This window comes from Halichoerus grypus, chromosome 13, assembly GCF_964656455.1.
Source record: "Halichoerus grypus chromosome 13, mHalGry1.hap1.1, whole genome shotgun sequence".
NCBI classification, from domain to species: Eukaryota; Metazoa; Chordata; class Mammalia; order Carnivora; family Phocidae; genus Halichoerus; species Halichoerus grypus.
The window spans coordinates 92,786,461-92,812,096 of record NC_135724.1 but is presented as its reverse complement, the minus strand read 5'-3'; the positions used below and the strand labels follow the sequence as shown (position 1 = coordinate 92,812,096).

The 25,636-nt window shown below is 56.6% G+C and overlaps 1 protein-coding gene across 3 annotated transcripts in view; it reads left to right on the top strand.

Moving 5' to 3' along the window:
- TMEM132D (transmembrane protein 132D) overlaps positions 1–25,388 on the top strand; it is a 553,830-nt gene extending 528,442 nt beyond the window's left edge. For all 3 annotated transcript variants that reach the window (XM_078061121.1, XM_078061122.1, XM_078061120.1), the window contains 4 exons: positions 14,151–14,356; positions 16,398–16,674; positions 19,212–19,403; positions 22,205–25,388. In XM_078061121.1, coding sequence (XP_077917247.1) covers positions 14,151–14,356; positions 16,398–16,674; positions 19,212–19,403; positions 22,205–23,386 — 1,857 coding nt within the window. In that variant the 3' untranslated portion in view covers positions 23,387–25,388. The remainder of the gene's footprint in view (positions 1–14,150; positions 14,357–16,397; positions 16,675–19,211; positions 19,404–22,204) is intronic.
- Positions 25,389–25,636: the final 248 nt, after the last annotated feature.

The window sequence follows — 25,636 nt, the reverse complement described above, 5'->3', positions numbered from 1 at the left end:
GGGACCTGGAGGGTGTGAGGTGTTTCCAGCACGGCGATGACGTTCTGGTCCTTGAACTGTGTTCAGGTTCTGGATTTGTTCACCTTGAGAACCATCTTCATGGTGTGCACACTTGTCTGCACGTCATAGGGACGTTAAACAGAAAGTAAGTTCATAAAAAGATTTTTTAAATAATAAAGGGAGGAGAGAAGAAGGTGAGGAGGAGACAGGGAGGGAGGATAGGGAGAAGTAGCAGGCATTTCGGGCCATGGCAGCGCCACCCCACCGACGTCGCCACCGAGCAAGGGCGTTGCAGTGGCTCCCGGGACTGCTGGCCCAGGACCCCGCGTCACCAGCGACATCGAGGATGCAGACGGTGGAAGGAGCGCCTCAAGTGGGTAATGCTGGGTCCAACCCACGTGGCAAGGCTGTGCTTGAAATGCTCGTGTTAGCAAGCCCACATGTCCAATGACGGATGGAGGATAAAAATGTGGTGTGTGTATGTGTGTGTGTGTATATATATATATATATATATATATATATATAATAAAATATTACTCAGCCAGAGAAAAAATGAAATCTTGCCATTTGCAACGACGTGGATGGAACTAGAGGGTATTACGCTAAGTGAAATAAGTCAATCAGAGAAAGACAAATACTATAGGATTTCACTCATATGTGGGATTTAAAAAACAAAACAGAGGCGCATGGGGGAAGGGAGGGAAAAATAAAATAAGATGAAAACAGAGAGAGAGAGAAACCATAGGAGACTCTTAACTATAGCAAACAAACTGAGGGCTGCTGGGGGGGGGGGGCTGGGGTCCCTGGGGGTGGGCATGAAGGAGGGCACGTGATGGAATGAGCACTGGGTGTTAGAGGCAACTGACGAATCATTGAATTTTACCTCTGAAACTAACAATACGCTATATGTTAACAGAACTGAATTTAAATTAAAAATTTTTTAAAAGAAGAAGAAAAAAGAAAGAAAGAAAGGCCTGTGCTAGCATTCACGTAGCCCGAGTGGGGATCAGTGCCCTGCTTTGCCGGGTATTAAGCAGAGACTGCTGCAGCAAGCAGCTGGGAGAGCTGGGCTTTTGTTGAGGGACGGACAGGGAGGGAGGACTCCGTAATCAGTGCTCATCCACTCCGGAAGATGCAATCAAAACTGGAGCCTTTCAGACCCGACGGGCGGATTTCATCTTTGTAAGGAGCCCGTCTGGCCAGCCCGTTCTTCGTGGACCGCCCTTCTCTGGGCTCAGGCCCTCAGCCCGCAGGGCGATGAGAACCAGAAATGAGACGCGTCTGTCGGATGCAGGTCCGCCAGCCTCACCGACGAGTCTCACTTAGTAGGCAGGCCAGTTTCCTGGGGCTTCCGTAGCAGTGACCCCGACCTGGTGGCTTTCTGGAGGCCAGATTCCGAAACCGGGTGCCGGCAGAGCTGTACCTGCCCCAGAGGCTCACCTCCTCCGGCCTCTCTATCCACACGCGGGCTTTTCCCTGGAGACTCTGCGTCTCTCCTTTTCTGTCTCTTACAAGGACATGCTCACTGGGCTCAGAGTCCACCTCAACCCGGTCTGACCGCATCTTAACTAAATCATATCTGGAAAGATCCTATTTCCAAATAAGATCATGTTCTGAGGCTCTAGGTAGACAAGAATTTGGGGGGACACGATTCAACCCAGTGTAGAAGGTCTGCAGAGGGTCCTGGAGATCTGGGGTTTTATAGTTTATTCCTATTTGGTGATATATTCACATGGTTTAAAGTAAAAATGGAATGCAGGCTGTTCTCACCTCGCGGAGTGCCCTGCTAGTGGGATCTCATGCATCAGAGCCGTGTGGTCGGTCCGTGGCCACGTGGTGAGGAGCCCCACCAATAGGTTCCTCCGGTACGATGCAAACCCGGGGCTGCCTGGAGGAAGGGACTAAGCTCCTAGCATAGGTGGTGCTGTAGACCCAACATCCATGTCCCCCCAGATTCATATGTTGAGACCTGACGCCCAAGGTGATGGTGGGAGGACGTGGGGTCTTTGGGGGTGATGAGGTCGTGAGGGTGGAGCCCCATGAATAGGATTAGTGCCGTCATAAAGGAGACCCCAGAGAGCCCCCCCACTCGTCCACCACGGAAGGGCACAGCGGGAGGGCGGCATCTGTGAGCCAGGAGCCTCTGAACCGGGGTCCAGGGGGCGCAGGCGGCACTTGGACACTGAAGGAGCAACAGCCCAGAAAACAGTCAATGCTCAGGGCATGACCCCCATGGGTGCTGGGGGTCGGAGGCCCTGGCTGCCTTGCACCTGACCTCTGTCATTGAGGGGTCCGCCCTGGTGGTCCCTCCGTGTCAGTAGGCAGAGCACCTGCTTGCTGCTCATGTACCTGTGTAGAGCCTGAGGCCCACGGGAGTGTATGAGCAGCGCAGGCCCGGGCGATTCACATGGAGGGCCGTGCTGGGTGGTCTGGGCCAACACAGGAGGCACGCGGAGCATGGCCCTCCCCTCCCCTGCCCTGCCAGCATCTCTGCCCCTCTTCTCTGCTGACTTAGGCACCTCTGATGAGACAGAAAGGGACGGTGTTGTTAATACGGCACTGAGTTATTTCTTGACTTGGTGGTCTGTGCTTGCTTTGTAATTATTCATACCATCATATTATGGTTCATGTTGTATCTGTGTCATATTCTGTGACTCAGAAGGAAAGAATGCAAACTTTAAAAAAAGACTTAAGGCTGGCTCGCTCAGGGGTTAAAAGGGACCAAAGAGCCTTATTGCCAAAGGAATGAATCACTACTGGTGAATTTCCTAAATGGTGGAGGAGGGAGGGTGGAAGGCGTGACAGAGCTTGCTGTTTTCTCCCTCTGCCAGGGCTCTTGGATCCCAGCATGTGCGGCACACTCAGGGGCCGTGTGCATCTTCGGGAGCGGGCAGAACTGGGCGTGCGGGTGAGGCTTGTGGGGGGGGGCGGTGGGTGCACCTGGGGGGAGAGAGCAGAGATGCTGCAGGGCGAAGCATTTAGCGTTACATCAGAGATACTGATGTTTGCAGCTTCCTTTGAAATGAATCATAAAAGAAGATGGACAGAGGGTTGGAACGTGGAGAGATCTGTGATAAAACAAATAGAGAAAAAAAAATAGAAGCTAGGTGGTGGTTCTGTGGTGTTCATTGTACAATTTCAGTCTTCCCGTTTAAAATATGTCATAACAAAACATTGAAAAAGAAGGTCAAAAAATTTTAATCAAAATATTAAAACTGTAGGTGAGGCCTGACTCTGATGGTTGTTCTGCGGGTAGATGGAGGGTTGCCAAAGTTTGGGAAATGCTGCATTTGAGCGAGCGAGCAATGGTGATGGCCAGACAGGGCTCCCTAGATGGCAGAGGGGACAGAAGAGTTCATGTGGCCCCTGCCGGCCTGAGTGGGGCCGTGGCGTCCCCTCTTCCTGTGGGCCCACAGCTGCTGCCCCCCAGCAGGCCGTCCAAAGGTTTCAGATCTGAGCCATCTCCCCAAGCCCAGTAGTGCTGCCAAGACCAGGTTGGGAAATGAGATAAGCAGCTTGGCTCAGGCCCGCCTGCCAGGATCGGGGGGTTTCCTTGGGGCAGGAGCATGGCCCTCCGAGAGCTGATGGCCTTTGCTTGGGGAGACAACGGGGGGATGGGTCCATCCTGCAGCCGTGTGGACTTAGGCTAGACTCAGGACTTAAGAGATAGCTGCCTCGCCCGTGGGGAAACACAGAAGCCCTGGCAGGTGCTTGTGGGTTTTGTGGGTGATGAGCAGAGGAGTTTCCATACTGTCAACTAAGTGTATTGTTCTACTACATGCTGGGACCTGCTCCCCATGCTCCACCATTTAGTCCTACATCTCCCTGAGGGGAGCCCTAGACTATCACTCACATTTTGCAAGTGGGGAGCACACAGGTGGGGAGCACACAGGTGAGGGAGCACAGGTGGGGAGCATACAGGTGAGGGAGGATATAGGTGGGGAGCATACAGGTGAGGGAGCACACAGGTGGGGAGCACACAGGTGGGGAGCACACAGGTGAGGAAGCACAGGTGGGGAGCATACAGGTGAGGGAGGATATAGGTGGGGAGCATACAGGTGAGGGAGCACACAGGTGGGGAGCATACAGGTGGGGAGCACACAGGTGAGGGAGGATATAGGTGGGGAGCACACAGGTGGGGAGGATACAGGTGGGGAGCATACAGGTGAGGGAGCACACAGGTGGGGAGCATACAGGTGGGGAGCACACAGGTGAGGGAGGATACAGGTGGGGAGCACACAGGTGGGGAGGATACAGGTGGGGAGCACACAGGTGGGGAGCATACAGGTGGGGAGCACACAGGTGAGGGAGGATATAGGTGGGGAGCACACAGGTGAGGGAGCACACAGGTGGGGAGCACACAGGTGGGGAGCATACAGGTGGGGAGCACACAGGTGGGGAGCATACAGGTGGGGAGCACACAGGTGAGGGAGCACACAGGTGGGGAGCACACAGGTGGGGAGCATACAGGTGGGGAGCACACAGGTGAGGGAGGATATAGGTGGGGAGCATACAGGTGAGGGAGCACACAGGTGGGGAGCACACAGGTGAGGGAGGATATAGGTGGGGAGCACACAGGTGAGGGAGGATATAGGTGGGGAGCACACAGGTGGGGAGCATACAGGTGGGGAGCACACAGGTGAGGGAGGATATAGGTGGGGAGCATACAGGTGAGGGAGCACACAGGTGGGGAGCACACAGGTGAGGGAGGATATAGGTGGGGAGCACACAGATGAGGGAGCACACAGGTGAGGGAGCACACAGGCGGGGAGCACACAGGTGAGGGAGGATATAGGTGGGGAGCACACAGGTGAGGGAGGATATAGGTGGGGAGCACACAGATGAGGGAGCACACAGGTGAGGGAGCACACAGGCGGGGAGCACACAGGTGAGGGAGGATATAGGTGGGGAGCACACAGGTGGGGAGCATACAGGTGGGGAGCACACAGGTGGGGAGCACACAGGTGGGGAGCATACAGGTGGGGAGCACACAGGTGGGGAGCACACAGGTGAGGGAGCACACAGGTGGGGAGCACACAGGTGGGGAGCACACAGGTGGGGAGCACACAGGTGGGGAGCATACAGGTGAGGGAGCACAGGTGGGGAGCACACAGGTGGGGAGCATACAGGTGAGGGAGCACAGGTGGGGAGCACACAGGTGGGGAGCACACAGGTGGGGAGGATACAGGTGGGGAGCACACAGGTGGGGAGCACACAGGTGGGGAGGATACAGGTGGGGAGCACACAGGTGGGGAGCACACAGGTGGGGAGGATACAGGTGGGGAGCACACAGGTGGGGAGCACACAGGTGGGGAGGATACAGGTGGGGAGCACACAGGTGGGGAGGATACAGGTGGGGAGCACACAGGTGGGGAGCATACAGGTGAGGGAGCACAGGTGGGGAGCACACAGGTGGGGAGCACACAGGTGGGGAGCATACAGGTGAGGGAGCACAGGTGGGGAGCACACAGGTGGGGAGCATACAGGTGAGGGAGCACAGGTGGGGAGCACACAGGTGGGGAGCACACAGGTGGGGAGGATACAGGTGGGGAGCACACAGGTGGGGAGCACACAGGTGGGGAGGATACAGGTGGGGAGCACACAGGTGGGGAGCACACAGGTGGGGAGGATACAGGTGGGGAGCACACAGGTGGGGAGGATACAGGTGGGGAGCACACAGGTGGGGAGGATACAGGTGGGGAGCACACAGGTGGGGAGCATACAGGTGAGGGAGCACAGGTGGGGAGCACACAGGTGGGGAGCACACAGGTGGGGAGGATACAGGTGGGGAGCACACAGGTGGGGAGCACACAGGTGGGGAGGATACAGGTGGGGAGCACACAGGTGGGGAGCACACAGGTGGGGAGGATACAGGTGGGGAGCACACAGGTGGGGAGCACACAGGTGGGGAGGATACAGGTGGGGAGCACACAGGTGGGGAGCACACAGGTGGGGAGGATGCAGGTGGGGAGCACACAGGTGGGGAGCACACAGGTGGGGAGGATACAGGTGAGGGAGGATACAGGTGGGGAGCATACAGGTGAGGTAAGCAGATCACAGCATCAGGTCAGTAAAATGTGGAGCCAGGGTCGGAGCTCCTGCTCTGCACCTGTCTGTCCGGCTGCCATCTGTGGAATGTTCCTGGGATTTCCTTCCCTACAAGTGGGGAGAACGGCACAGGCATCTAAGGGAGCCCTCCTGTTCGGTGACTTGCAGAGGGGACCTCGGTGGAAGGAGGGAGGCGGGGCAGACGGGCAGACGGTCAAGAGTAAGAGTGGGCACTCCCACTGCCAGTGAATCCTGACTGGGAAAGCCTGAGACAGAAGCCCCAGAACAGCCCGTGCTTTGCAGCTGCCGGAATGATGGCGGAGGGGATGCCCAGCACACTTGGCCCGGGAGGGAAGGCTCATCGCCAGGAAAGGAACTGAGTAAGACGAGCCCATGATGCTTTTGGCAACGGGGCTGGTGATGTGATGATTTAGTGTTGTTTTCCATGTTACAAAGTCAAGAGCTGTCTTCCAGAATCGCGGTGTGTGGTTGGACAGGTTGTGCACTGCAGGACTCTGGTGGAAGTGTGCCCTGCGCACGGACGCCTCCACCCTCTCCTTCTCTCTGAGGAACAGCTGCAGCAGGGGTCTGGCTCAAGCCCCGGGAGTCCTCCAGCAGCAGGACACCCTGCACAGGCGCCGGCCCCGGCCACGTCTCGTGGCCGCCGGAGTGGCCAGCTCAGAGGAGGGCGGGCACGTCCCGTGGCTGCCGGAGTGGCCAGCTCAGAGGAGGGCAGGCACGCCTCTTGACTGTGGCTGGTGTATGCTGATCACACGCGCAGGGACAGCAGGTCGGGAAGGGGACTGATGAGGGGAGGAGAGCCATTAATAGGAAGGCTCACACTCGCCGCATGGAAGAGCAATGTGGGGTGTCTCTGCAGCTCCCAGAAGCTGCTGCTTCCTCCTTTCCCTGCCGCAAAGCAGAAGCCCGGCCAGCCGCCCCGCCCCCCGAGTCTGTGTGAAGACACTTCACCCTTGTGGGCTCGTCTGCCCGCGAGCAAACAGCAAGCAGATGGTCCTCTCCTGCGCACGTCGGCCTGTGTCCTCCCCTGGGGGCGCTGGGACCCGGGCAGCAGAGGCTGATGCATCGTGCCCACCGAGTGCCCCCTGAGGACCCAGCAGGGGCCAGTCTAAGGATAAAATGTCCAGTCGAGAGCCATGGATGGCCACAGGGACATGCCTGCTGGGGGGGGTCGGCCAAAGTGTGGGAGTCCTGCGATGTTCTTGTGCGCTCCGTGGGCAAAAGTCTAGAGGTGCTGAATGTCCTAGTGTGGTGTCCCCCACAGTCCCACACTGTAAAAAAGTGTCCCGCATCCCTCACAATACTTAAATGTCCCTCTAGGGAACAGGTGCCCTTATGAGGACCATAGCTTAATACACAGAACACTGGATTTTTCAGGATTGCCAACGCAGGGTAAATGGAAGGAATACTTTGTTTGTTGGTGACTTTACCAGGAGCTGTCCCCCACCTGGGGAAGTCTCCTCACCGGGCACCACGCTGAGCCGCAGCGGCTGCCCCTCTGTGCCCGCACCCTGGGAGCCTCTGCCTTTTGTGGGTGGGGAGGGGGGCTTCACTGCGTGTCCTGGTGAGTCATGCCCAAGAAGCTGCCCTTTGAAATATGCATCATTCCGTTATAAATTCACGTTTCCTTTATATCCGGTTAGGGATATTAATTGTAATAAAATGTCTTGTAGGTGGGTTCCGTTATCTGTGAATCCCATTTCAGGATTGTAAAGGGAGCGTCGCAGAATATTTGTTGAACGATGCGGGCACGATGGCTGACAGGTTGGAACGGCGGGCTTAGGAAATTTGGTGCCGCACTGGAGGCAACCTCAGGACTTGGTGCAAAGTGGTTCTCACCTCTGTTCGTTCAGCGGCTCTTTGTGGCACGCCCACTGGACGCCAGGCACTGTTCCAGGCACCGAGGATGCTGTGGATCTGAGACCGGTCTTCCCTACCATGCCAGTTGGTCGGGATGGGCTCCCCGAGGCCGAGGCTGCGTGCCTGTCGGGGATCACAAGTCCCTGCATGGAAGCCCTGGGAGGGAGCCCGTCCTGGGCGCCCACTCTCACCGCCGCCGCGTGAAGCCCCACTGGGCGCCGCACAGCCCCCGCACGCAGACCATCTCCTCCCGCGGTGGGAAACAGGCTCTAGGGATCTGCTCGGGCCGCGGGGTCGGCGGGGAGCTTACACGGCAGACGTTGATTTTCCTACGATTCTGGGGCTGGAAGTGCAAGGTCAGGGGCCGGCTTTCTCCTGAGGCCGCTGTCCTTGGGGACAGCCGCCTCCTCCCTGTGCCCACACATGGTCTTCCCTCTGCGTGGGAGCACCCCTGGGCCTCTGCGTGTCCTGCTCCTGACGAAAGGCCACATCTTCACATCAGCACCTCTCTGGAGGCCCTGTCTGCAAATTTAGCCCCATCCTGAGGTCCTGGGAGCCACGGCTTCCACAGAGGGACGTGGGGGCACGCAGGTGAGCCCCTCTCAGGGCCATCCGATGCGCAGTCAGCTCACTCCCTCTGCGCGCTGACCGCCACGGCTCTTCGTCCTCCGTGTGCTCACTGGACACTTGCTTGTCCCTTGGTGGAAGCCTGTCTCCTTCGCGTTAACAGACGCCAATGAGGTCGGTTGCCTCCTGATAAATTAGCCTCGCCTGGGGAGCTAGGTAAAGTTGTGTTCTGATCCGTTAGCCCAGTGGAACACGTCCCTCGTGGCTATGGGACACTGTGCCTCAGTTTCTCCTCTGGAACATGGGACAGTAGTACCTACCCAACAGACGTATGTGGAGGATTGCGTGGAATTAGGTATTAGATGCTCAGCGTAGGTGCTTCCTTGTGTATAACAAACACTCAGCAAACATTAGACACTGTGTCCATTGCTACCACTATTATTAATGGTATGATTTTTGTCCAGGATAGAGACTAATCTCAAACACGTAATACCTAGCTTGAGAATTGGATGCAAATATCCCTGTAGGCTGTTTACTTTTGCCAAATCTGGGTGGAGGGGTAGAATTTTAGCATCCTTACGTCTAGCTCTCGGGGGGAAAAAAGGAAAGAGAAAACATCAGAAGAACATAAATTTTACCATGAACGTTGATGATATTTAAATAAGATTTGAAATCTTACCGCATGCAAACAGAAAAGAGGAGTGGCATTAAATTCACACAAGTGATGGGTTGTGCACAGCGGAGTCGGTGTTGTTGACGATATCCTCTCGGTGGCACAGCGCGGCTGGCTGGAAGCGGAGTCTGAAAGAGGGGCGAGTCCCCCCACAGGGTTCCCTCACACCTTCAGCACCGTGCAGGGTTGTTCAGAAGGAACGGGCAGGTCTTGTCCACTCACCTGGACTGATCGGTGTGTCCATTCATCTGGCGACAGTCAGGGAGAGGGAGGGGAAGATGGGGGCCCGGGGATGGGACAAATCCCGCCCATCTGGCTGTTGTGGGGACCATGGGATGTGGGTGGACCCAGGTGGGCTCTGGGGGACCTGGCGGGTGTCTCCCCAACTCAGGGTGGGCCCAGCCTTGCGGTGAGGTTGCCTGGACCGAGCGTGGGCCGGTGCCTCATGCGGGAGGCTCAGTGAGGAACGCGCCAGAGCTCAGGCCTGTAATCGGGGGACATAGCAGGGAGAGCTGCACCCGGGTGGCGGGCTAGTCTCCGGTGGCCGCTGTGACAAATGACCATGAGCTTGCTGCCCTAAAGCAACAGGAATGCTTTCCTTACGGTTCTGGAGGCCAGAAGCCCGAGTGATTCCCCTCAGGGGCCCCAGGGAGGAGCTGCTCCTGCCCCTTGGAGGGGCTGCTGACAACCGGCCCTCCCGCCTGTGTGGCCACGTCCCTGCACATCGGCCTCACCTCCGCGTGGCCTGCTCCTCCTCTGCCTGCCAGGTCTCCCTCTGCATCTCCCTTACAAGACGCCGATTACATTTGCAATCTGCCCCCAAATCCAGGACAATCTCATCTCAAAATCTTTAACTGAATGTCATCTGCCATGTGAATTTCCCTCCCTCTCTCACACCACACCCCCGTCCCCCGCCTTTCTGCTTCCTGCAGACAGGCTGGACTGCACTCGGAAGCAATGAGGGACGGGACGGGGAGAGCCAGCAGGGCATCAGCCCCCCGACTTGCAGCCTGAGCTGAGTCATAGGCAGAGAAAGATCTCTGACACCCCCAGGCTGAAGTCTCCTCCCCCTGTGAAAATGGCAACAAGCAGGGCCCAGTGGTGCTGGGTCCCAAAACCATGCGATTATGAGCATTGGGATGCCCAGGCAGGTGTCATGCCCCCCAACTCCCCAGCACAGAGGCTCAGGACACCCCCTTTCATTCACCGCCAGAGTCCTTCCTGTGTGGGATCTCCTTCTCTCCTCGGATCCCCTGCAACCTCCCCAAAGCTTCCTCCAAGGTGATGCTTGCAAGGCCGCAGGTCATTCCTCCCTGATTTTCATTTGCTTCCTTTGCACACCGTTTCCATCATTAGAAAGCCATTAGCTTGAGGGAGTGCTGGGGAAGGGGGTCCCCTAAGTTGGGCATTATGGAAAGATGCTTGCTTATAACCAAGACCTCTGGCCCCCAGGGCAGACCCCAGTTACATTCCTGGCTCATTTCGTGTTTCAGGAATTAGGATCTTCCTAGCACCGCCCTCATTATTTCATCTGCCTTCACATGTCTCATTCACTCTGCTGCAGCCCACGAAATCTGTGGATTTGGTGCATTCTTTCTCTACTAATGCAGGCATCAGGACGTGTCTGTGCATGTGACCGGGTGGGGATAGCTTGGCTGACGTGAAGGAACGTAACCTGGGGTTATCAGTGACTTCACACGAGACAGCTGAGCTTGCCACCCGGGCCACCTGCCACCTGTCTCTGCGGCTTGGGGGGGCGCCCTGAGCCCAGGGGCGCGGGCTGCTGGGCTCCCAGCACTGTCAGCACCACGGAGAGGGATGGGGAGCCCTGGAAGGTCCCTCTTGGGAAATGAAGTGTTCCCACGAGGAGGTGACACGTGGCTCCAGCTCACAACTTGTTGTCAAGATGGTCCCCTCCCTGTCCAACAACACATGAGCTAGGACAGTCCCACTGTGCACCCGAACTAGGGCCAGATGCTGCTGGCAAGCCGTCGTGCTCCCTGCCACGTGCAGACTCCGGCCGTGCGTGGAAACCCAGAGAAGTGTAGGGGTGGAGATTCACAGACCCTGCAGTCAGATACAGTTTGTGCTTTTATTACTTGTCGTGAACACTTCATGCTCGCACACTCATGCACACAAACACATGCATACGTAGACCCACACATGCACACGCGTGCACGCACATGTGCATGGCCATGCACTCACGTGCTCACACGTGCACACGCGTGCACAATACACTGCACACGTGAACGTGCACATACGTGCACCCGCACATGTGCACATACGTGCACATACCACACACGCACACGGACATACGTGCACATGCGTGCACCCACACACGCACACATGCATGCAAACCCGTGCGCCCACACATGTGCACACACGTGCACATACCACACATGCACACGGACATGCGTGCACACACGTGCATACCTCCACCTCAGTGCCCTGCCCTCAGCCCCAATATTGCAGTTCCCGCCCCAGGTGCCAGGCTCTACCTGCTCCTCAGAGCACACTGCTTAGCTGTGAAGTCCTGCCTTCCCTCCCCCTTTAGCAGTGTCTCGGTCCCCCTTTTTCTTTTTGCTTTGAGGAATAAACACTGAACTTCAAAGCAAAGCAAAATGTAACACAACATGAAGACTTAGCTCTGTATTCATAATCTAGCCCAGTGCCTGCTCTGCTCTGTGTTCCACGGGGGGGCCCGGGGTGGCAGGCACGCCTAAGACGCTCTCCCACCTTCTTCTCCTAGAACACCTCCTCCACCCAGAGGCCAGAAAGTTACATCCCTGAAACAGCCCATGGCCCTGAAAACTGGTCTTACAAGCCCCACCTCCCTCCCCCTCCTCCTCCTCCCCCTCCCTCCTCCAGTCAGCTCATCTGTGACAATCAGCCTGATTTGCTGGAAGCCTTGAAAGAGAAAAAGCCTGAGATTGCAGGCCCACGGCAAGGAGCGTTGTGGCCGGGCCCCAATGGCGACAAAGCCGCCCGAGCCGTTCCATTCGGCCTTTCCATCAGACTTAAGTACTTTTGCTATTGGCAGATATTTAGGATGACAACCTCCTCTGACTCATCAGTGGGCCTGGGTCCACGTTTCTCTCCAGAGTCATGCCTGATCATCCCTGGATGCCGAACCTCTCGGCGCCTCTTTGTGTGTTTTGTATCCCGGCTGCCTAACCGCGGAGATGAAAGGGGCCTTCGTTGGAAATGCTTTTTATGATGTGGGAACAACGTGATAATTCCTGCTTTGCTTTCTTCACGCCCCTCCAAGTGCTGGGGGGAGGTGTGCGTCCTTTACGGATCCAGCCCGCGAGACCATTCAGGCAGGGATGCTGCACCTGCAGGAGGAGACAGCCGGGGTGGCCTGGCCTGGGGTCTGGGCCTTGCGTTTCCAGCTGTGTGTCCCCGGGAAGCTTTACCGAACGTCTTGGGGCCTCAGGCTGACCGTCCGTGAACCCGGGACAAACCCCCTGCCTTCTGTGTGCTTTTGTGTGCTGAGACCACGTGAGCCGCGCTCAGCTGCTGGTCCGGGCACGTGGTAAGCGCTCAGTCAACGCAGGTGCTCCCTCCACGCTCACTTCGGGCTTGTGTCCGTGTCCGAGGCCCGCCGCAGCACAACAGCACATGCCTGGGCTCCACACAGCACGTTCTGGAGGGCAGGTGTCGGGAAGCAGTTTGGGCAGCCCGAGGACCCAAGGTGCGCAGGCCGCGCTCCCTCCCGAGGCTCCAGGGGGAGGCATGTCCTTGCTTTATCGAGCTTCTGGAGGTGCCTTCGTCCTGTTCTGCATTGCCAGAGCCCACAGCGTGGCATCCCGCTTGGGTGGCCTTCCTCTGCTGCAGCCACCAATCTCCTTCCACTTCCCTCTTGTGAGGGTGCTCAGATGACCCTGGGGGCCCACCCAGACAACCCCCGATAATCTGCTCAGCTCAACATCCTTAACTGAACCCCATCTGCAAAGTCCCTTTTGCCGAAAAAGGTCACACTGACAGGTTCCAGAGACTTGGGGCCTGACATCTTTGGGGCCATGAATCAGCCTAGCACACGTACCCAGGTCTGGTTCAGGAGAGAAGGAAGGCCCCCGGATTGCTGGAAAACAAAGACAAGAGGTCTTGGTTCTTCTCTCAGACGCCAGCAGAGAGGAGCAGTCTTGTACGGGCAGGAGCTGAGAACGTGGACCACAGAGCTGCACCCCCAGCGCCCGACCGTGGCTCTGCCCCTTCCTGGGGGAGAGCCTGGTCTCGGGCTGCCCGGTGGACGGCATGAGCTCACATGTGCCCGCGTCTGCCTGTCTGGGGCGCAGAGCCTGGGACACAGACTTAACAGGGGAGGGGCTCCAGGAGGCAGAGTGAGGGAGAGGGAGCAGGACAGGAAGCAGGGAAGGAAGAGACACCAGCAGGGGGTAGCGCCCCTGCTGGGCAAGTGGGGAGAAATCCCATGGGACTCAGTAAGGAACCATGAAGAGTATGGGTCACATCCACCCCCACAACTGAGGTGGGATGTTCTCTGCAGAAATCCACATGGGAGCAAAAGAACACAGGACGCACAGATGAGGGGAACTGAGCAGGGTAGTTTTCGTGAAACTAGCTGGTCTGCCCGCAGGAGGCCCTCGGGGTGGTGGCTGTGCACACAGTGTCCCTCCTCCAGGAAAACCAGAGGTCAGCAGGCCACGGGGCGGGTGGGCAGCACACAGCACCATGGCTGAGGGCATGGCTCCCGACCCCTCAGGGCCGTCTGCCAGAGGTGCAGCAGGGGAGGTCAGTGGTGCCTGGGGGGGGGCGGTCTGCATGCAGACTGGAAGAAGGGGTCCTGGGAGAAGTGGTCAGACCCCCACAGCATCTGCTGCAGCCGAAAGCAGAGAGCAGCATCCACTGCAGGGCTCATGCCTCAAAGAGCGAGGGCACTTCGCCTCACCGCCTCCACCTTCTCGGCTGTTTCCGCGGTGCTGGGGTACAGTAAGATCTCACTGCCTCCCCCCCTTCCCAGGTGTCTGACAGATGTGACTACGTCTTCGTCAATGGGAAGGAAATGAAAGGCAAGGTGGATGTGGTGGTGAACTTCACCTACCAGCACCTGAGCAGCTCCTTGGAGATGACCGTGTGGGTGCCCCGGCTCCCGCTGCAGATCGAGATCTCGGACACCGAGCTCAACCAGATCAAGGGCTGGCGGGTGCCCATTGTCTCCAATAAAAGGTGGGTGTGCTAGTCATGACTCCCTCTCAGAGACCCGAGTCAAATATGCTTCCACTAAAAACAGACACTTGCAGGGTAGCTGATTTCAGGCATGACTGGATCCAGGGATTCAAACAGCACCCTCAGGATGGACTCTGTCCCCACCTGGCGGGCTGGTTTGCCATGTGTTGGCCTCGTCCTCCACCAGGCTTTTCTCCTGCAGTTCCAGACTCGCAGGAAGTGCATCCTCTCCTTCCCAGTGGTTCCAGCAGAGGTCTTGGAGTTACGCTAGCCTCACTCTGGCTGTGTGCCTGTCCCCGGCACAGTACTGTAGCGAGGACATAGAGCGCACGGTCTGTCCGGTGAGCCTTCAGCACAAACCCCTGCCTGGAATCAGAGCACCTGGAAGAGGTCAACCCCGCCTGAACCGATGGGTTGATACCAGAAGGGGCCAGTTGATTCTGGGAAGGCACAAACGACAGAGGTCCCCCAGAGAGACCTGGGAGCAGACTCTGGCTGACCTGGGCAGCCTCTCGGTGCTCCCAGCCCAGAAGCTCTGAGACTGCTGGGTCTCGGGGAGATGAAGTCAGAAGCCTGACCCCCTGTGCCTGGTCCTTTACCCTGAGGCGTCTGTTAGAGGGACAGGTATCCTTTATCCACATGGCTCACCAGGTACCAGGAGAGTAGCAAGAGGTCAGGCTCTTTGTTCAGAGACTCTGTCGTCTCAGAGAAACCCGTGACCAAGGACCGGCACGCCAGCCACCTGCAGAAAGGTGAGAGTGAGCATACGCGGAATTAGAGAAGGGAGCACTCCAGGGGTCTGTGCTCAGCAGGGAGGACAGGTGGTGTCCTCTGAGGGATGCCCTTTCTGTTTCTGCCCTTCGATCTCCACCCCAGTTAGTCCCTGTGCCCTGGGGGAGGGGACAGCTTCGAGAATGCAGGCTGGAAGACTGTTTCAGCAGTGACCCTCTGCTTGGCCACAGTGTCCGTGCCGCTGAGCTGGCGGGACCCTGTCCCTGGCCGCGGGGTCCGTGCCGCTGAGCTGGCGGGGTGGGGTTAGGAGAGGTTGTTGATGCTGCGAGGCGGGCAGCCGCTGGGAGGACGTGCCGGAGGACTGGCTGAGTGTGATTGTGGCACATCTCAGTGTCACGCTGTCCAACTCAGATCCAGCCACAGACCCGGGCTGATGCTCGGATGGAGACCACGCTGCGCCAGGAAGAGGTGGCTGGGCGGAGGCATCAGGCCTGAGCGGGGCAGCCGACATCTGTCCCCGAGCCAAACCATCCCGGTCCTTTCTGTGCTTACTGTCACGTTACCTTGAGTGCGATACGCACCCCTTGTGTGCTGGTTTATGGGGCTATTGCGGTCACCCACAGCCCTATCAGATGAGTTACCCATGCTGCACAGTTTGATGACGAGTCCCCAAGCCTCAGGGCTTGAAGCAGAGGCGTATGATCTCACAGTGTCTCCGGATCAGGAATGCAGGCTTGGCTTAGCGGGGTCTCTCACAGACGGCAGTCGGGGTGTTGGCCGGAGCTCGGGGTGCGGAGGGCCCTGCCTCCCAGCCCACGTGGTGGTCGGCAGCCGCGGTTCCTCCCGGGCCGTGGAACGGCGGCTCCCGGCTCCTCGCTGGCCCCTGCTCTGGCATGTGGCTGGCCCCACAGGGCTGCTCACAACGTGCAGCTTCCTTCCTCAGAGCAAGCAAGAGAAGAACCAAGGAAAGACTACCAAGCAAGACAGATGGCACAGTCTCTTTTAAAGCCGAATGCTGGAAGTGACATCCCCTAACTTTGGCTATAATCTTCCACTGTAAGGAAGTTACTAGGAGCAGCTCGCACTCAAAGGGAGGGGATTCTGCGCAGTGCGTTCCAGGAGGTGGGGCTCACTGGGGACGCCTCGGATCTCTGCTGACCGCACCAGCCCCTTCTGACGGTCGGGCATTCGGGGTATCACCTGTGTTCCGTCTGAGCCCCGCCAGGCTGGGCTCACTGCCCGCTCCCCGTTGCAGCCCCTGCCATTGGCCCAAGTCAGTCCCCGCTAACCTGACCTGACCGTTTGACAGGCCGGCCCGGGACAGCGAGGAAGAGGAGGACGACGACAGGAGGGCGGGTCGCGGCTGCACGCTCCAGTACCAGCACGCCATGGTGCGGGTCTTGACTCAGTTTGTGGCCGAGGCGGCGGACCGGGGCGGACACCTGGCCCACTTGCTGGGCTCAGACTGGCAGGTGGACATCACGGAGCTGGTGAATGACTTCATGCAGGTGGAGGAGCCCCGCATCGCCAAGCTACAGGGGGGACAAGTCCTGATCGGCCAGGAGCTTGGGATGACCACCATTCAGGTGAGCAGCCCCCAGCGCAAGTACCCTCTGTGTCCCTGCCTCTTCTCTGCCCAGATGAGAATTGTTTGTCATTACTTAGGACATCTATTTCTAGAGCGAACCAAAGTGTCACCTAAATAATATAAGTGGTGTAAGGAGGTGACAAGAGTCTTGAAGTTCCTCACTTACTGCTTGCATTTGACAATGTCCCTGCCTCTTCTCTGCCCAGATGAGAATTGTTTGTCATTACTTAGGACATCTATTTCTAGAGCGAACCAAAATGTCACCTAAATAATATAAGTGGTGTAAGGAGGTGACAAGAGTCTTGAAGTTCCTCACTTACTGCTTGCATTTGACAAACACTGGGTGGCTCCTCTGGGTGGGTCATGTTTGAAACCCCAGTACACTGTCTCTACACCATGCTGGGTGTTACCATCGTGGGCGTGAGCTGGCCTCATGGGAGCTGTGGGCATGGGCATGGCCGGCACTTCTCGCTGAGCCCTCCACCCCACTGACCATCATCCTGTGTCACAGCATTCCATCCCGCCGTGATGCCATGCTGCCTCAAGTCCCACCCCAGGCCCAGTGAAAACTAGGGCATCTCAGAAACGAGCCGAGGAGAGGAACAAAGTTATGCCCCTCACGGTCTTGGGGGCACCTGCAGCCAGGAACGGATGGGGCAGGACCAGGATGCAACATGGGGTTTGAACAAACACTCCCCCAAGACGCTGTCCCGGGAGGTCCCCAGGGTTTAGTGGTCTACCTCCCGTCTGAGAACAATATGATGGTTCAGCAGGTGCCCCCAGTCGGGCTACTAGCCTGTCCATGGGGTTTCTGACACAGCTGTGCGTGAGGAACCTCGTCAGTGAAAGTATTGATTATGCAAGATTTAAAGCATATCCGCTCTGGAAAATTGGCTGGTATTTAAAAGAGATCATTTTCCTCAAGGAGGCAAATAGACAGGTTTGAAGGGACCCAGGGGTCACTTGCTCCAATGATCTCGAAGACTGGAGAAGGTGACAGTGAGCAAAGCTGCCTGGGCATGAGCTGAAAGACAGCTGCTCACTTGGGCCCTGAGTGCTGGGAACACGATAGGGGCCGGTGAGGAGTGCGGCGAGGGCGGGGCTGCCAAAGGAAATGCAAATCTAGCACGGCCAGATGTTGCAACTTTTCCAGAAAAGTGAGAAATCTTTTTGTATGAAATCCTCTGATTTTTTTTTAAGGGTGGCCATTAATTCCATTTTAAAGTTTCATTTACGTCAAACAGAACCTATCTGCCCCCTAGACAGGAGCTCGAAACCTCCGTGATTGACTTTTAGTTGAAAGACCTAAACCAAAGAGCTGAATTCCTACCACCTGTCCACAGGCTAAACTGACACCTGGGGACTGGAACCAGGAGCGGTGGCATTAACCACTGCCCCATGTGGTGGTGTAAGCACCAGGACCATGGCACAAGTCAGGGCTTCCGGCCGGGGACGTGGGCCGGCTTCCCATGCATTCAACACAGACACTGTCCTGGTGGGGCAGAGAGTCCTGAGACCCTTTTCTTTATTCCCACTGAGTCCTCCTGAGCTATAAATTCGCTGTCCACTTCCTCTGGGGGACTCGTAACTCACACTCGTGGCCGTTCAAATTGTCCAAACCAGACTTAGAGACCGAAGGTGGTATTTGGATAGAATTATGGAGCTCGATACACAAATTTCAGGGGTCCTGGGAAAACTGCCATCTCAACATATGTCTTCATAAATATCAGCACCACCTCGCAGAGAGAAGCGTGTCAGGAACGTGGGTTAAAGGAAGCTGGAAGCCGTGTCATCCAGGGTTGAGGCTGAGGGTTCACGGGGAGCAAAGTTAACTCTTCAAACTTGAGTGAGGGGTGAGCGGGACAAGGGGTTCCACAAAAGCAGGACCTCCTCTGCAGGGTCTAAATGGGGCATAAGCTTCGTTTCCCCGGGACCGCGGTGTCCGCAGGAGAAACGAGACTCTGGGGTGTCAGCTCCGGTGGTGGAGACTCAGAGCTCTGTTTACCGGGGATGCGAGCTGATCTCCCAAACGCTCCATGTTGCCCGAGGTATGGAGTGTGAGCTGTCATGACACACGGGATGACTCAGGTGACACATGGGCCAACAGTCTCCTCTCAGTCACACACGTGTGTAAGAAAGAAGCACATAAATACGTAACTAGCACATCAAAATCAGTTTTTCCTTGCTGCTGTGAAGTTTCTTAAACCGATTATATGATGCACATGCACGTGTACTAGAAAATGATTGTGCAGCACAAGCCCCATGAAGCTGGCACCCAGTGAATGGCAAAGCCAGTTCCTCCTCGGGAGGACTGCAGGGGCGCCTGGTGGGTCCTGGGGTCTCTCTGTGTAGTGGGGGGGCGTCAGATCCCCCTCATCACGCGAGATACGCCTTTTGGACGAAGACATCAGTGGGAAAGACCCATTTCTGTTCACTCTGGCTCGGTCGTCTGTCTCTACGCGCATCATTTATGCCATGGGAGGAAATTCTGGGGCCACAGCAAGCTTTTCCTTCCATGTTGGTTCTGCCTTTCAGATCCTGTCGCCTCTGTCAGACGCCATCTTGGCAGAAAAGACCATCACCGTGCTGGATGAGAAGGTGACCATCACAGACCTCGGGGTCCAGCTGGTGACAGGGCTGTCACTCTCCCTGCAACTCAGCCCAGGGAGCAACAGAGCTGTCTTTGCCACCGCAGCGGCTCAGGAGCTTCTGCAAAGGCCCAGACAGGTATGGAGGCGGGGCTAGGGTCACGCACCAGGTGGGTCACGCACCAGGTGGGACACACACCAGGTGAGGCCACACATCAGATGAGGCCACACATCAGATGAGGTCACACATCAGGTGAGGTCATGCACCAGGTGGGTCATACCTGGGCTGTCTCACACTCTTCCGCTGCCCCCATGGCCGCGGGTGGGGTGGAGGGGCCTCTGGGGAGGTGCCCCCAGCCCGCTGCGGAGTCCCTGCAGGGAAAATGGGGTAGCAGGTCTGGGGTGATGGGAGATTGGAGGCGTCGCTCTCGCCAGGCTTGCGGCTGAGCTCAGGGCAGAAGTGAGGACCCCGTGGCGATGTCAGTCCGCATCTCCTTTCCCTGAACTAGACACCAGCGGGCGCTGCCCCTGTGCTGTGCGTGTGTGTGTTGATGGGATGGTTTCCGACGGGCGCTGGAAAGAGGACATTCGCAAATGTTCTATGTGCTCCTCCCTCATCAGAGGAGAGTCAGTTTTATTTTTTAAGAGGGAACACGGCAGCTTCGGCGAACCTTGCTGAGCAACGAGACGGCGGTCTCTGGCTGTTGATTCTCTCTGCGCCTCGTGAAGCGGGACCGTCCTCCTGCGGGGCTGCTCGAGGGCCTCCAGCCCAGGTGGGGGGTTTCCTGGCGGCTCCCCTTCTGGGTGGGAACCCTTCCTGGCAGGTGTCCCCTGGGCAGCCCCACCCCTGGCACCGCTGAGACTGTGACCGTGCTCTGAGCCGAGCCGGACTTGTCCCAGGACGCGCGGAACCCTCCCATTTTCCCAGCCTGCACCTGTCCCTCGAGCTCCTCGTCCTGTGTTGGCTAATCCCTCTGCCCCTTTGCTATGGTCTTTGTGTGCAGGGGCTTGGATTATAAAACACTTGAACATGGATGATTCCAGTAACAGATAGGAATTCTTGCGAAAGACAAACCTTCTTTTCCTCAGGGCGGGATAAGCCAGGATGCAAGGCACGGATAACAAAGGAGAAATAAGCCGGGGCTGCTTTCTGTCTTCATGGGGTGATAAAATCAGGGGACCTCTAGTCAGGACTTAAGGAAGCAATAAGACACAGTTCGAACAGGGCCAGAGAGCTAATCCAGTTGTGACATGCAGAGCTGAGCATGCTCCCCTGCGGTAGGCTCCGTACTTGGTTTGGATGGCCCTTAGTCCCTGCGTGCACTTGGCTCTGACATTTCAGTCTCAAGAAATCCAATGGCATTTGAGTTCCCTGCTCCAATTTCCTGGCAGATTGGAAGAACCTGGTGAGTTGATGTCACGTCCAGGGGCTCTTGCGCTGTGTCTTGGCAGCGTTCTGCAATTAGTAGCTGTCTAACAATAGCCGTGTCTCGTGGCGGAGCTGAAGGAAGTCTCCAGACACCGGACAGCACCGGGGTAAAACCGGCTTCGCTCATGCTCAGGGGCTCTTCGGTTGCCAGAAAGAGAAATCCACTCAAGCAAGCTTGAAGCATGAGGGATCTATTACCAGGACCGGGGGCTCCCCCAGACCCCAGCTGTAGGAACTCGGAAGAGGCAGGATATCGGCAGTCTCCCCACGCCCACACTCCCTCCCTTGCGCGTTCCTTCTGCTGTATTTCTTTTTCTTTCCCTGTAATAAATGCTGGGCCCAGACATTTGCTTATCTCTGATCCATTGTGGTGGCTCGGAGGTGGGCTCCACACCCTAGTTTTATGTGAGTCCCCACTCATCTTCCTGCAGCTCAGGCTTCAATCCCATCTGTCTTATTTCAAATTTAAGAGAGAGAGAGAGAGATACTCAGTGGCTCAGGCTGCGGAGGTGAACGGCTCTGAAGGCCACCTCCTGCCCCCTTGTCCCCGGTCCAATCCGCTGTGGCGCCGTGGCCGGGTGTGTGGGTCATGTGCCTCTCCAGGCCATTCATCCTTCTGGGCTTGGGGTGGAGCAGGTTCTCCGAGATGTGGGGAAGGGAGGGCCAGTTCACAGTCAAGCACAATGACCTCTTCCCTGAAATTAAAGGCTCGCGTTCAGTCAGAGAGTATCTCCTCTATTATGGTCTGCCTGGTCCAACTGGTCCCAAGGAGGGTTGATCTAAAGCAACAAAGCAAAAAGGCAAGAGATTGAGATGTGTGCAGACCTTGTCCCTGGCCATTCCTTGGTCTCCCCGTCTCCCCGGACTGGTTGAGGGGATAGAGGGTGGCAGACACAGTCCACGTAGAGTGCCTCTCTCCCTGGCTGTTTTAACTCCCTGTCTCCAAGTCAACATTGTGTCTGGAAACTCATACAAACCTACTCCCGTAGTCCCAGACGCAGCAGGACCAACACCACCAAAGCTGGTGGTACCTCTGGGTGTCCCTGTCTGGATAAGGGGGGGGTTTCATCCCTTATGTGAGTAATGAGGGGAGACTCGGGATTAAAACAGCTTAAAAATAATGTCATAAATATTTTCCCTTGAAATGTGTGACACTCGTACATGATCCCACTAACCAGGAATACCCTTTGACATGCAATTTATGCACCCCTAAAAACTCCATCTTTCTTTCTACGCCTCGGGGAGAAAAGCAGATCTTCTTATGGGGTGTTTAACATGGGCTTCCCTTCATTCTCATATCAAGGCCTTGCTTGTGTTCTTTGCTTTCCCACCTCCATAAGCATTGGTTTTCTTCCATGACCCTCGTGCGTCTGGCCTCTTGTTTCTGCACTGCTTAAAAGGCGTTCTTTTGTTCTTGTTGTATTATTTTTGCCACCAAATGTCTACTGTACAAAGACTTGGTGTTCCGTGAGCTCTGGGGCCCATGCTTATTGACTTATTTTACTCAACAGGAAGCGGCCATCAGTTGCTGGGTCCAGTTCAGTGATGGCTCCATCACCCCGTTGGATATCTACGACGGGAAAGACTTCTCCTTGATGACCACCTCCCTGGACGAAAAGGTGGTCTCCATCCACCAAGACCCCAAATTCAAGTGGCCTATCATCGCTGCTGAAACCGAAGGGCAGGGTGCTCTGGTAAAGGTCGAAATGGTCATCAGCGAATCGTGCCAGAAATCCAAGCGGAAGAGTGTGCTGGCTGTGGGGACAGCCAACATCAAAGTTAAGTTTGGCCAAAATGATGCGAACCCCAACACCAGTGACAGCAGACACACTGGGGCAGGAGTTCACCTAGAAAATAACGTCAGTGACAGAAGACCCAAAAAACCCTTGCAGGAATGGGGGATCCAGGGGGGCCAGTACTATAGCAGTTCTTCCATGGGCCTCATGGAAGGAAGAGGGTCCACGACAGAGAGGTCAACCTTCCAGAGAAAGAAGAGCCAAGGAAGCCTTCTAGATGATGACAGCCACCTGCAGACCATCCCCATCGACCTCACCAGCTTCCCGACCCGGGGGGACCTGCCCAGAAGCAACGGGGAAATGGATGAGAATGGCCTCATGCAGGCATCCAAAGGGCTGAGTGACTTGGAGATCGGGATGTACGCTCTGTTGGGGGTCTTCTGCCTGGCCATTTTGGTCTTCCTAATAAACTGTGTGGCCTTTGCGCTGAAATACAGGCACAAGCAGGTTCCCCTGGAGGAGCAAGAAGGTCTGAGTCACTCGCACGACTGGGTCGGGTTGAGCCACCGCTCCGAACTGCTGGAAAACCACATGAACTTTGCATCCTGCCAGGACGAGCAGATCACTGCCATTGACAGGGGCATGGATTTCGAAGAGAGTAAGTATCTGCTCAGCACAAACTCCCAGAAGAGCATCAACGGACAGCTGTTCAAATGTTCGGGCCCCACCGTTGTGGACGGGAAGGATCAGAGAATCGAGCCCCCGACGTCCCCTACCTCAAAAAGGAAAAGAGTGAAATTTACCACCTTCACCACCATCCCCTCGGATGAAGGATGCCCCACCGTGAACTCCATATCGACCAGCGGTGAGGACATGAGCTGGGTCTGCCAGGATCTGGACCCGGGGGAAAGCAGACAGCCACACGGCTACATGGAAAGGTTACGTGAGGATGTGTAAGCCGGACACTCGCGGACACGGGTTCTCACTCACCTCTCAGCCTTTAACTTGGGGACGTGTGGCAAGGGCGCCCCCGGGAAAGGAGTGAAGTGACAGGACAAGATAAGATGGCCCCTATCAGCAGAGCCCCAGCAGACGGCGCCGGCTCGGCTGGGGTGGCCCCACGTCGGGATCGAGGCACACGTTCCGGAACGCAGGGTCTTGGCCAGTGTTAAGAGGCGGATTGTGCATGGCAAGGTTTGTAAAACTTGGAAGAAAAACGAGTTCTGAATCACTGAGCTTCTGATGGGTCCCAGGAAAGAACAGCACCCCGCTCTGTCCATCACTCTCTTTCTCTCTTGAATCAAAGCCCTTTGGGTGTGGTGAAATCCACGTGGGTCCAGAACTCACTACTGCAGACTCTGGAAGAACCCTGAGACTCGGGTGGAGTGCAAGTGGACCGACGGGAGGCAGTGAGTCATCTGAGCCGGGGCGCGACCAGGGGCCACGTCCAGAGCGTGGGCAGCACGTGGGGGGGGCGTCATCATGGGGTGCCATCACCCAAAGACCGGCGCGGCCTGTTGACTGACCAGGCGTTGCTGACGGGGACTGAAGGGGCACACGTGGGCAAATAGGCCACGGATATCTTTGTAACCAGATGCCAAGAACAAAGGTGCAAGCCCTCTGGGGGATTCGGAGCGTCCCTTTATTGGTAAACTAGGGATACAGGGCACAGAATGTCGATCGGGTTCAAGGAACCAGGCTTTTTCGGGCAAGTTCACTGTGTTCAGAGGTGCACTCCTCTGCCCCACCAGCTGCCTAAGAGCCTTCGCTCACTTGTGGGCACAGGGGCCTTTCCAGCATTCCCCCGTGGCAGGTGCGTCCGCTCCAGGTGACACTCTGCAGTGGCCCCACCAGGCGAATGTCACTCGTGTCCTTTCCTTGAAGAGGCGGGTCTTTGAGGATTCGCGGTTCTCACGGTGAATTCAACACCAAGGGACACTCATCACCCTGCACCTCTGGGAAGATGGGGGAGCCGTTTTGTGATGGCCCCGCGGACGGCCACACCGGGTGCCCCGTCCACAGCTGCAGTGATGGATGTGGACCAAGGTGGAGTGCACGGGCGGGGGAAGCCAGGGCCCGCTGTGCCGCAGGGGGGCCGGGCAGGAAGCCTGCTCACACCCCCCATGTGGGCTTGGACCGATGGAGGGATGGAGGTGCCCGAGCTTGAGGGAGAGAGGGAGACCCCAGTCTGTCCTGAGAGCTTTAACCTTGTTGCTTGAAATCAGAATGACTCTGAATGTCTCCCAAATCCCCGGATGGATGGGAAGCCGCTAAGAAGGCAGGTGGGGGGAGAGATGAGTGGATTCCTGCCCCAGCTCGAGCTCCCGCCAAGGTGGGGAAGGGTGGCGGGATCCCTGGTAAGGAGGGCCGCGTAGAAGCAGGACACGTGGTGGGGGGGCGGGTTCTCTCCTCTGTCATTTTCTGTCTCTCTGCTCCACGATGCTTTTCTCCATTTCCTCTCTTTCTCTGTGTGTCTCTCCGTCTCTGTGTCTCCCTGACCCTATTTCTCTTCTTACTCTGTGTCTCTCCCTCCCTCCCTCTCTTCTCCTCCTTCCCTCCTCGTCCTCTCCCCTCACCCCCTCCTTAATGCATATAATTGAATTCTCCTTAGATCATGGGTGTCCCTTCCTCCAGCTTACCCTTCCCCCAACTGAGGTGCTCCCCATTTGCTCTAAGCCTGGGATTCCAGCAGCCGTAAGCCACCTGCTCCCATCCCCAAGTTGACTCACTGTGTCTGGTGGGGCGATTAAACTGTCACCCCTTCTCAATGACAGTCCTTTGCTTTCAGTAGCCCTGCTGATATTTCTTTCCATCTGTACCCGCGTGATGTCCTCTTTAATGCGGCAGCCGCCGCCCACTCACAGATCCATCTCCCTGCAGAATGTATTGTAGATCGTAAGAATGTAATATATGTTTATACACTTACCGACTGTAAATATAAAGTTTGCATTCAGCGGCTTTATGGCTGTCCTTTGTCTTTCTACACACTGACCCCTCCGAGGGGCTGGCATCAAGTGCAGATGGCTCTCCAAACGCTGTGGCTTTTGGTAAATGAAAATGCAGATTTAAGGATCCCAGCACAATCCAATTACACTCTTACGCGGTGTAATGTCGCTCTCCGCATTGAGGCAATGTTGACACATGATGACAAAGTGCATTGTGTACTAAGTATCTCTCCTTCAGGACCTGAAAGGATTTTCAAATAAA